The following is a 12,847-nucleotide window of genomic DNA, read 5'->3' as shown; positions in this document are numbered from 1 at the left end:
ACGGTGTCACAGGCAAAGGATACAGAAAGTACTGAGGGACAGGGAGACCAGGGACAGTCAGGTTTAGAATCTCAGGTAAGTGTGTTGAGCTTTTGTTAATGTTTTTTGGAGGTGTGTCTGTTTAGCAGATGAGCACCACTGGCTCAACAATTTATAGTATGATCAGCCAATTTAACAAGTGTTATGAAAAAAAAAGAGTCTTTATTTAGAAGTCTTGCAACACATCTTCTGTTCCAGGAGTCAGACTGTCCTGAGACAGTGAGAGTAGATGAAGGGTCAGAACTATGGAGAGAGCCAGAGAAAGCAGCACAAGGATACAATATTGCCAGCACCAGCACAGGGGACAGGAGCACAGTCTTTAGTTCAGGTCTCAGTGACTGCACAAAGCCGTACCAACCACACCCCCAGTGTATCGAGAAACAAATACTTCCAAACAAGTCATTGGCATTTCAAGAGAAATGGTACCAAGACTTTCCATGGTTACATTACAGTCCATCATTAAGAGGGGTCTTGTGTTTTTACTGCAGCAAAGGTGTTTCTAATTAGTACTCTTTAGGTCATAGACCTGATGCGGCTTTCATTAGTACAGGCTTTAGAAATTGGAAAAAAGCCATTGAAAAATGTACAGCACACCAGACCTCCCAAGCCCACCAACATTATGTGACTGTGAGTGCACATCAGTCAAACCCAATCAGTGCCCAGTTATCCAGTGCATGGGGTAAACAGCAGGAGGTGGCAAGACATTGCTTGAAGAGAATTGTTAGCTCTGTACGGCATGTGGCAAGGTAGGGACAATCTTTAAGAGGCCATACTGATGAAAGTGGGAATCTGTATCAGCTCCTGAAACTTAGGGCAGAAGAGGATGATCCTATTTTATTGAAATGGTTAACAGATCGCACCATTGCATACACAAGCCCTAAATCACAGAATGAAATCCTGAAAATTATGGCCAATAGTCTGTAGTAGTTTCTGTAGTAGTTGATGGTACCCAGGATATTTCTGGTGTTGAGCAGGAAAGTGTCTGTCTGCGCTATGTGGACCATGACCTTGTTCCACATGAGGAATTTATTAGATTATACAGTTTGTCAGAGACAACAGGCCAGGGCATTGCCAAGATGGTAACTGATGTGCTGTTGAGGCTCAATCTGCGCATGTCTGCTTTACGTGGGCAGAGTTACGATGGCGCCTCAAACATGGCAGGAAAGTACAGCGGTGCACAGGCAATAGTGAGGGAACAGCAGCCATTAGCCCTCTATGTGCATTGTGGTGCACACTGTGTCAATCTAATCACGCAGGCTGGCTGCTCAGCCTCCCCAATGATCTGGGACTGCCTTTCTTGGGTCCACCAGTTAGGCATCCTTTTTAGCCAGTCAGGAAAATTTAAGAGAATGTTTAAAAACATAGTTACCTCTGAAAATGTACCCATCACCACACTGAAACCCCTTTGTCCAACCAGGTGGACTGTGCGCAATTCTGCTTTAATAGCTGTGCTAGGGCAGTATGAGCGGGTACTTGGCAGCCTAGAGATGGCAAAAAGTACATCGAGGACAGATTCAACTGCCAGTAGCTTATTTGAGCACTTCAGCAAAGGTAAGACTGTGTTGGGCCTCACACTTGCTTCTGCTGTTGTTGGAGAGCTTGAGTGCCTAAACATTTCACTGCAGAAGAAGACCCAGACTGTCTCTGGTATGCAGGCTGCAGTAGATTGTGTCCGATCCTCTCTTCAGGGAAAGAGAAATGACAAGAGCTATCTTGAACTGTATGAGAAAGCTACAGCATTGGTTAACTCCACTGAAAAAGTTGACTCTATTGAGACAGCAAATTCAAGGCGCTTTGCTGGCAAAGCAGTGGATCATTACAGGGTAGAGTTCTTTAAAGTATTGGATTGTGTGGAGGTTCAGTTTGGTGACCGTTTCAATCAAGACAGTCTAAAGACTCTGAAAAACTTAGAGAGTGTCCTTTTGACCGGGGTGTTAACTGATTCAATAGTTGAGTACCCTGAGTTGCATAGAGGTTCTCTCTCAGTACAGTTGCCCTTCTTTCGCCAGAAATACCCCTGTAGCAGCAGTGGAGAGGCAGCAGAGGTCCTAAGGGGAATGCCAGTGGAGGTTCGGGGGTTGTTTGACCAAGTTGAGGTCCTGGTCAGAATTTTGTTGGTGGTGCCAGTGTCCTCATGTGAAGCTGAGAGGAGCTTCAGTGCATTGCAGAGACTGAAGACTTGGCTAAGGGCTACAATGGGCCAAGACAGACTCAACAGTCTTTTAGTCTGCAATGTGCACAAAGACAGGCTGGACAGCCTTAACATAAACAAGATATGCCAAGAGTTTGTGGGGCCCAGTGATACCAGGAAAAAACATTTGGTACTTTTGTTTAGTGCCTGTCCTGTCATGCAAGTTTGATTTAAATTACAGCTATGTTTTATTACTACATATAGAGCAGTGGCTATAACCTAGTAATTTTATTTGTTACAAAATAATTTTATTTCTTTAATATGGGGACACTTTTTCACAATATTGACGTTTTTCATTACTTTTAAAGTTAAGTTGAAAACTTGAAGTAATAACTTATTTTTATTTTGTTTTTTTCCTCTCTTTCTCGTCTGATCTATACAGTTGTGTGAGAGTGTATTTCTAAGAGTGTAGTCATGCCTTTATTTGCTAGGCATGGTAAGTGTTTTTATATGTATGTTTTAATTATAACTGTGAAGCAACAACGTTGCTATTAAATGTGCTATATAAATAAATACATGTTGAAGTTAAGTTCAAATTCCATTGTATTTTGGTGGGTTGACTGTGCAAACAACTTAAAAAACATTGCAATAAAATTTTTTATGGTTTTGAAGAATTTTTTGGTCAATTTAGTCAGCTTTTCCATTGAACCAGAAAGAAACTTTGAGAAGAAGGATAATGGAATGGTCTCCATGCTACACTAAGAATAGTAGTAAGGCTTTCCTCTCTGTACACATTTCCTTGCAAGTACAATTTTGCCTGTATTATTGGTGTCCCCTTCAAAAATTGTTCTTTAGAAATGTTATGTTTATTGTCCCCCCCAACATTTAGATGAAATTTTCGCCCCTGAATATAGGTAACTTCAAGCATGTCTCATCACACTAGAGACGTGTGGCATTTACAACTGACAGTGACACTTGTTCTTTACAAAGAGAAAACACATTTTGAGACTAAATATTTACCCGAACCCACTAAATGACAGTTAGCCTGGCTAACGTCAGACCTCTTTCTCATTGAGACGTGGTCTGGGAACCACGTTCATTTTCTCGTATTTGAGGCGTGGTTCACGAATGCCCAGAGCCATTTATTGGGCGCTACAAATGTCTATCAAATGTGCCTGCACGTAGCTCATAGCCAATCGTTTCAATTATACCAGATGACGTATGTAGAGCATAGACAGTAGATGTAGAACGACAGAAATTCGACGACGAAGAAGACGATGGCTGAAGAAGACTAAACTACTTAGAACACTATCTAAGGCTGCATCGAAAGGTAACTTCGCGTCTGATGCCATGTTGGATCTATAGATATAAACAAACTGCTTCGGTGTGTCGCATTGACGACGTCTTGCTGCTCCCTCCCCGTTCTGTGATTGGTTCCGTTTCTGAGGAGAAAATCTGGTCCATGGTATCCAGGCTACCTAGCAGCGTGAATAAAAGCGCGCTGCGCTCAAGGCAGCATGGGGAAACCCAGGCTAAAATGACAGTATGAAATTGATGACAACAATGCAGCTGAGATATCAATTACATGCCTAACCAATGTTCACTCCATCGTCCAATGTATTTCCTACAATAAAGTCACTTACAAGATAGATGAAAACTATTGAAATGCATAACTCAATTCACAGACATGAAGGAGGTAATTACCCAAATGTGCAAGTTTCAGATAACTCATAAAACTGAAACATCATAACTTTTATACATTCAAACAATGTTGACATAAATAACTCTCTCGTGTATAGCGGGCTAACCATGTGTTCAGAAATGCTAACACATGACACACTATCACTAAATTAAAATGAACTACTTTCAATCAACTCATCAGTGTAGCATTAAACAATGTTACTAGCCTACTCAAGACCGAAGTGTTTTAAGTTACCTGAAGAAGAAGTACAAAAAGATTAAAGAAGAATAAAATAAAATCGAGCGCTGCAGTGATTGCTTCTTTAACAGTGTATTGATTCTAAATGGAGCGTATCACGGGCGCGCGCCACATACCGAAGTGTGCGATGACGTCATCACGCTGGTATGCCAAATAAAAATAATTAAATGAATTAATGCACATATTTAAATTGTGTTTAAACGTGCATGCGTCCATTAAAGAGTGTAGGTTAAATGTGTACAAAGAGAATCGCAATGCTGAAAAAACATTTTATTAAATAAAAGTTGCAGCGTAACTTCTGGATTTTAAATAAAAATAGTAAGTGTTTGTGGTACAGCCGTGAATCAGTTATTCACTGCGAACGCATCATATGTGAAGCACTATAGCGCGTGCTGCTCCTGCACCGCACACACACACACACTGCACACGGAGTATGTGGGAAACGGCCGTAAGATCCACCTACAGTTCTTAGAAACTTAGATGTGTCACGCACATAGTATCTCTTTATTTCGTACAACAGCAGCACTCATCTTGTTTGTTTACAGTGGATGCCGATGAAGCGGCCGTAAACCGGAAACTGATATGCGGAAGTTCGGCGCGACGCTTGTGCACACGTCAAAAACACTGCCACATAAAGTTTCGACCAGGGGTGCGTTTCCCGAAAGCATCGTTGGCCAACTATGGTCGCAAGTTCCGTCGTTACCAATAGAGTTCAATGGACATTGCGATGAACTTGCGACCATAGTTGCCAACGATGCTTTCGGGAAACGCAACCCAGATTGTGAACCTACTCCGGCGGAGTCTGTGCTCGTCTATAGGCAACGCCATGATAATGCATGTTGGTAGATTAATCTATGCACCTGTCGAATTTTCTTTTTGTTGAAAGCCCAGATAAAAGTAAAAAGCTACTATTTTGTGTAGATCCATGTCCGAGGCAGTTCGACTTCACAAGTGCATTTCTTTACACAGACACACACACACACACACAAATTCAGAATTGGAAACACGCCTTATGCGTGGACGCGCGCCGTTATGAATGCACACACACGCAACTTCTACAGAATTGTTTTCTGGTAATGTTTCGACTTTATTCTCGAAACGTTTCGACTTAAATCTCGAAATAGGGCCTACTAGAATATTTTTTTTTGACGGATTTTTTTTTTAACGTTGCGTTTCGGGGCTTCCGTAATTCTAGTAGGCCTACTTAAACTTATTTCTAATTTTCTTCTTATTTCAGCTTTATATCAATCACTGAAAACATTTAAAATATATTTAGTTTTCATTAATAACACTTGATATGATTATTACATTTTTTTTTTTTAATGTATTTTGTATTTGAAGTTGTCCCAAAACAGATGCAAATTAGGCAATACATTATTAACTGCTTTTTTTAATGCATTCATCAAAAATCTTTTTTTTTTTTTGGTAGATTTGATTATTCTTAATTTTTTTTTAATATTATTATAATCAGGCCTTGACAGTATGCATAAACATCAATAAAATTATGTAATCAAGCTTGCAGTTTACGATCTAGTTAACTAATTTACAAGTTGGACAGGATTCTTATTTTGTTCATTCTGTAGAGATCTGATTTCAGGGAAAATCTGTCAGCTGAAAAGCTAAAGGGTTGTTCCTATGGTAAAAGTTTGCCAGCCAATTTTTTTATATAGTGAAAAAAGTTCTGATGCCATGATAAGTTACATTGACTTTTCAATAATGTGTAGTCAAGGAAGTGTGCGATTGGCCTTGCCTAATCTCTGCCACATTCCTCTGGGAGGGGTGTTATTGTGTGTGAGAGAGGGATGGAGACTGAATGAGTGTAATGCACTATGGACTTGTGAATGCCTCTATTTAACAGGACTCTGGCTGTATCGGCTCTCACAAGTGTTGTTCCTGTGCTCTGGGATTGAATGAAGCAAGAACGATGAGCTTGACCAAAATCACAAACATCGACACCCTGGAGCAGCAAGAAGGCGCCCAGAATGCAGCCTTTCAAGAGGATGATGATGATATATTTGAGGCATCAAGCTCTCGAGAGCACCAGGCCACCAGCTTCTCCTTCAGCGGGCCGGAGCCGGAGGAAAACGTGTTCACTCAGATCAAACCGTATGCTGGGATGCCCAAAGAGGTTCTGGTGCTATACTCCAGAAAAGCTTGCTACAGGATCCCTCGAGAGATCATTTTCTGGCTGATCATCGCATGCACCCTGGCTCTGATTGCCATGACCATTACAATCGTGGCGCTGTCGCCTCGATGCATGAGCTGGTGGCAGCTGACTCCGGTCTATCAGGTTTATCCTCGATCATTCAAAGATTCAAATGCTGATGGTGTTGGAGACCTCAAAGGTAATTTTTGATCATTTGGTCATATATTTTTTTTTATGTTATAGTAGGCTATTTAATAATATTTTAAAACGGCTTATATTTTTTATTTCATTTTAGTTTAAAAAGTTGTAGAATTTTATGTTTTAAATATAGAATATACATTTATTTATTAATTTATTTGTTTTAGTTTCCAAAATGTAAGTACTTCAACTTCAACTTATTTATTAAAGTTGGCACATAATGGAACATTTCTTATTTTCATTTGTTTGTTTTTTTAAAGTTCTAATATTTATTTTATTTCAACTTTATTTCAATTATAGAAAATTATATTTTAGTTAATAACACTGATTATTACAATATTTTCAGCTATGTATCTTGTATTGGAAGTTGCCCCCCCCCCCCAACATATGCAAATTAGGCAATTAATTATATACCGCTTTTGATGTATTCTTCTCAAAAAACAATTTTAGTAATTATTATTAAACTTTAAATTATTAATTAATTTTTAAGATTGTATTAATATAATTTATTTTAATATCCTTTTCTTGTTGCATGCAATGACGTAGTCAACATTTGAAGTGGATCAAAAAAGTTCATCAAAGTTGTCCTAAGACAAGAACGGGTATTGTTCAAAATTCATGTTTAACTTTGATGAAAGGTTTTGATCCACTTCAAATGTTGACTACTGTATATGTAAACATTTTGTCCATTTTTACATACAAATTATGTAATAATAATAATAATTCGAGTAAGTTGTTCTGCAATCTCCTTACATAATATTGTTGAGAACCTTTGTGTCAGGTTTGGATCTTGTATTCTGAGAACATCAAATGTACCTACACACATCCTAGTGTGCATAATGTCATCATTTTTCAGCAAATTGGTTTCTTTTAATAATCCAGAGACCATATAATTGGTCTAAAGCAAAAAGGCTGAAAAAGTCAGCAGTAGTTTCTCATGCAGCCTTGAAAAACAACTCTTTTCAGTAGCTGAGAGTTCCCTCCAGCTGTAGTGTTATTTGAGAAGTGAGTGTATTGATGGCTTGGACGGACACACAAAAGCCATTTTTTCCCCTCATAATGGTTCTGTATTGCTGCATATTCCATTTCATGCTAGAGGACGAGGTTGTTTAATTGCTCTTATGTAATGGGTAAAATTGCGTCTACACATGCCATAAAGTAAATAAAACTGATTTTATGGTGGTACATTACAGGGTCATTCGTTTTTTACAGTGAAACATGTTCACACAAAGCACTATTTATAAGACAAAACACCAGCTTATCTTCTACATGAGACGTGTAATAACTTTAGTGACCCTCTAAAAATATCATATTGAAATGATTATAAAGGTTGGATTGATCAAGATAAATCCATTGTGAGGACTGTCGAATGTCTTTGTAAAGATCAAAGGTGTAAAAATGTGTAGATAGCGTTTTTATAATTCAATGTTTGACTTTAGGAATCAGGGAGAAACTGAGTCATTTTGAGTACCTGAACATTAAAGCAATCTGGATCAGTCCTTTCTACAAGTCTCCTATGAAGGACTTTGGCTATGACGTCGAGGACTTCAGGCAGGTTGACCCTCTCTTTGGAACCATGGAAGACTTTGACGACCTCCTAACAGCCATGCATGACAAAGGTGGGCATGCATTATGATAAATGATCAACATTTCAATCAACATTGTTGTCAACCAACAACTTGTAACACAATGACAACTCACTTTTGCTGTGTTTATGGCTATAGTTTGAATTTTAGCATGTTATGAGCTTCATGAGTAACATGGTGGTTAATAAATAACATCAGTTCCAAACTTGTTACGATGTTATAACACCATCATTACATCAATCAGTGCTCCGTTTGATAACCGCATTAATGTTTGCTGGGTTTTTTTGGCCCAGGTCTAAAGCTGATCATGGACTATATCCCGAACCACACCAGCGACAAACACATCTGGTTCCAGCTTAGCCGTAATGGCACAGAGCCCTATAAAGACTACTATATCTGGGTTAACTGCACTGCAGACAAACCTCCTAACAACTGGGTATGAATGTCCATCCTCACAATGCAAACAAATCAGGGAATAGTGACAGCTTCTGTAGCATTATACATTTGGATCACATCAACATAAAGAATCAGTGCTACTCGTAATGTTTGTCCAAGCTTTGCGAATATATCTCATCTGATACTGTTTGTTACATAGCAAATTAATTTTTGTTACAATTAAGACGATTACAAACATATATATAGTAGTTAGATGTGGTTGACTAGTGTCATTGTTTGTCCTAGATAAGTGTCTTTGGAAATTCTACTTGGGAGTATGATGAAGTACGACAACAGTGCTATTTCCATCAGTTCCTCAAGGAACAGCCAGACCTGAACTACCGTAACCCCCGAGTCATAGAGGAGATGACGGTAAGACAGAGCTAAAGGAAGCATGAAGACAACGGCTTGACTGTAAACATTTTTTGAGTCCTAACAAAAGTGTGACATGGCAAAGCAACAAGCAATGGTTCTAGTCCTGAACAAGATACACATTGCACTCTTAAAACTAAGGTTCCAAAAGGTTTTTTTTGCTGTGATGCCACTTCTTAAAAGAACCATCCTAGTGTGAACTGTTTTTCATAGAGTAAAGAACATTTTAATAATCAGAAGAACCCTTTTCCACTATAAATAACCTTCAGTGCAGCGAAAAGTTTCAGTGGATGTTAATGCTTCTTCATGGAGTCATAGATGGCAATAAAGACCCTTTATTTTTTTAAGAGTGTATATTACATTTCCAGTAATTTGTGATAAATATACAAGGATAAAAAAAAAGTTTTATTGTATCCCATTTTTAGTCTATTAAATGCTCTGGAGCTTGAGCTTAACTAAAAAATATATTGTTCACGCATTTTTAAGATTTTGTTAATATATCACTTCTCTAGACCTGGAAGGTCATTTTTAAATATTGGTGGAGGAGGGATATTAGCCTCCAAACTCTTGAACAAAAAGGCCTTTCATGCAGATCCGCAATCCACCAACCATATCATGTTTCACTACAAACATGGACCCTCTTTGATCTTTGTTTCACATCTGTGTAATAGGACATAATCCATTTCTGGCTGAAGAAGGGAGTGGACGGGTTCCGCATGGACGCTGTGAAACACATGCTTGAGGCCACACATTTGAGAAATGAACCCCAGGTTGACCCTGACCAAGATCCAGTAAGCCAAACAATGACCTGTGCTATGTTATTCATTCAGTTTACTGTATATTGAAGCACTTCATCTGCCAGAGCCAAAATTATTCTCTGAATGCATTTAAGAGTCATGTTACTATTCTTTGTTCTCACAATGTCATTTAAGGATTAGAAGTGCATATTTCTCTGGATTTACTGACAAGTCATTCCCATTATCCTAATTCCAGATGATTACAAAGCCACTGAAGATCTAGGGAAGGCCGTGGAATGACTCGGTAGTCTTGGCCCTCTTTTTTAAAGGCTTAATTTTTGCTAGCACTAACTAAAAAATGTTCCGGGTTCAACACAAGTTCAACACTCTATCATCTGTATCACTGTATTATTACGATCTATTGTTACAATTTATATCTATTATTACAATATATATTTTATTCCTGTGATGGGCAAAGCTAATTTTTTAGTAGCCATTACTCCAGTCTTCAGTGTCACATGATCATTCAGAAATAGAAAAAAACCCAAAACATATCAACCCCAAACTTTTGAATCATAATGCATACCATATTTCTTAACGAGATGTAATGCTTTTAAAATATAATACGTTTCTTTTATGGTAATATTTCAATAGTTAATGCATTAACTAACATGAAATAACAATAAGCAATTCATTTTAAAGCATTTATTGATCTTTGTCAATGTGAGTTACAAGTGTGCAGTGTGACTAACTACAAGGTTATCCTCATTCTTTCCTCAGTCGACTGTGGACACGGAGTTTGAGCTGTACCATGACTACACCTACACACAAGCGGGGCTACATGAGATCCTGACAGACTGGAGGATAGAGATGGACGCCTACAGCAGAGAGCCTGGCCGCTACAGGTATCCTCAGTTCTTCTACTTCACAAATCTCCATGGGCTTCTCTCTTGTAAATGGCTCTTTTGTGTTTTCTCAAACTTAGATTCATGGTTACTGAGTGTTACGACTATGAAGAAATTGAAAAAACCATGAGGTACTACGGCACAAACTATGCCATAGAAAGCGATTTCCCCTTTAACTTCTATCTACTGTATCTTCCTGATGATCTGTCAGGAAATCAAGCCAAAGGCCTGGTTAATTTATGGATGTCGAATATGCCAAAGGGAAAATGGCCAAACTGGGTGGTGAGTGACCATATGTATGTCCATTCATTAAGAATCACAATCTCACGTGTGTAATTTCAGCAACACTAGCATCACTAAATGGAACAGTAAAGTTTGTTTTCAAATTGAGTTGTCCCAAACACTCCCCCATTTGCCTTTGGATGGTGAAAATGTAAAAAATTGCACACTCCAGCTTAGCTTTTTTTCATATAATCTAATACATTTTGTTCAGTTTGTTACAATCACAAAATATGTTTGTATACATATATAGGTGGGAAACCATGACAAGCCACGTATAGGCTCAAGTGCTGGTAAGGAATATGTCCGTGCTACAAACATGCTGTTGTTAACACTGCCTGGAACTCCCACGACATACTACGGAGAGGAGATTGGCATGGTGAACGTTAATATATCTGTAATTCAGGATCCTTTTGGAAAAGATGATCCAGTAAGTGTAAAATACTGCTTTTTAAATTTTGTTTATAAATAGTTAAATTTAGCGCATTTTGTAGTTATACAAAATAAATGTATTTTAATATATGTATTTTATCATTCAAATGTTTGGGGTCTGTAAGATGTTTAAAATATTTTTTAATGAAGTCTCTTATTCAAATATGTGTTGTTTGAGCTGTTTAGTGGCCCCTTTAATCGTTTCTTTAGTGAACTACTATTATACGGACTACTATTCAAAAGTTTGGGGTCGGTAAGATTTTATAAAATGTTTTTGAAAGAAGTCTGTTATGATCCAAGGCCACATTTATTTGATCAAAAATACTATATTGTGAAATATTACAAGAAACGTATTATATTTTAAAATGTAATATATTCTAAGCAGAATTTTCAGCAGTCATTACTCCATTCTTAAATGTCACATAATCTTTCAAAAAATAATTCCAATATGCTTGAGAACCATTTCTTCTTATTATAAATATTAAAACAGTTGTGCTTCATAATATTTTTGTGGACACCGTAATACTTTTTTTGTGTGGAGAAGTTCACAATTTATTTAAAATAGAAATCTTTTGTACATTATAAAAAGTGACACTTTTTGATCAATTGAATGAATTATCTTTTTAATTAAATATGTAATTATTTTACCATTAAGAGCAACGGTCGAGACCCACAGCGAACACCAATGCAGTGGAATGATCAGCTCAACTCTGGCTTTAGTGATAATGAAACGGGCACATGGCTAGACATCGCTCCAGACTACAGCACTGTCAATGTGAAGGTACGTGATTCCGACTGCTATGTCAAGAATCTGTGTGTTAAAGTAGGGAAACCTCTAATCCCATCTTATATCTTTCTCTCCAGCTTCAGCAGGCTGATCCAGACTCTACCATTTCACAGTATCGTGCTCTGAGTTTGCTCAAAGGGTCGGACATTGTCCTGTCCCGAGGCTGGTTCTGCAACGTCTGGAGTGACGCCAACATATTTGCTTATTTGCGTGAGCTGGATGGGCTCAAAAAAGGCTTCCTGGTGGTTCTAAACTTCGGCATGGATACTACAACAGACTTGTCTTCGGTTAGTGAGCTGCCAGATTCCCTCACTGTGCATTTAAGTACAGTGCCAATAAGCCAAAAGACTTTCTCTAAATCCAGAATTCCAACATCTCGAGGCCAAGGATTGCTCCTGGAATATTCCACCAATCAGCGATTTCACCCTAACCATGAATCTGAGTGTTATGTTTCTGAGAAAGCCTGCTATTTGTCCGCACTAGATATTCTGTATAAGTGTTGAGGCTATTTGTGTCCTAACTAGGCTGACACAGTGAATCGACAAGCAATAAAGGCTATCTTTTCCATCTTTTATTCCTGTGGTGTCATGCTGGCTAGTCCTGCCCACTCTGAAATCTCATTGGTCCAAAATCTCACTCCACAGAACTGTAGACTGAACATCAAGTATCGTTTAATTGGCTGTGATATCTTTTGTGTGTAGTGTGAACAGTTGCTTGTCAGTGCAAAATTGTCACATCACAACTTGTTTGGACGCTGTTAGATTTTGTTTTAGTCAGAATAAAGACAAACCTTTATCCAAAAAGAAATGACCAACATCTATGAAACAAAAATGGTTTGGTTTATTAAAAACAACAACTTTT

The 12,847-nt window shown here is 38.2% G+C and overlaps 1 protein-coding gene across 1 annotated transcript; it reads left to right on the top strand.

Moving 5' to 3' along the window:
* Window positions 1-3,395: 3,395 nt before the first annotated feature.
* On the top strand, window positions 3,396-12,831 carry slc3a1 (solute carrier family 3 member 1). Its single transcript, XM_079854987.1, has 11 exons — window positions 3,396-3,500; window positions 5,968-6,454; window positions 7,893-8,072; window positions 8,333-8,475; window positions 8,721-8,846; window positions 9,518-9,637; window positions 10,364-10,488; window positions 10,569-10,770; window positions 11,021-11,197; window positions 11,855-11,980; window positions 12,064-12,831. The coding sequence occupies exons 2-11, from the start codon at window positions 6,034-6,036 to the stop codon at window positions 12,487-12,489; spliced, it is 2,046 nt and encodes a 681-aa protein (XP_079711113.1). The 5' UTR covers window positions 3,396-3,500; window positions 5,968-6,033; the 3' UTR covers window positions 12,490-12,831.
* The last annotated feature ends 16 nt before the right edge of the window (window positions 12,832-12,847 follow it).

Source organism: Squalius cephalus, assembly GCF_949319135.1.
Source record: "Squalius cephalus genome assembly, chromosome: 21".
Taxonomy (NCBI): Eukaryota; Metazoa; Chordata; class Actinopteri; order Cypriniformes; family Leuciscidae; genus Squalius; species Squalius cephalus.
Note: the sequence above shows the minus strand (reverse complement) of the source record. Positions and strands in the feature narration are given on the sequence as shown.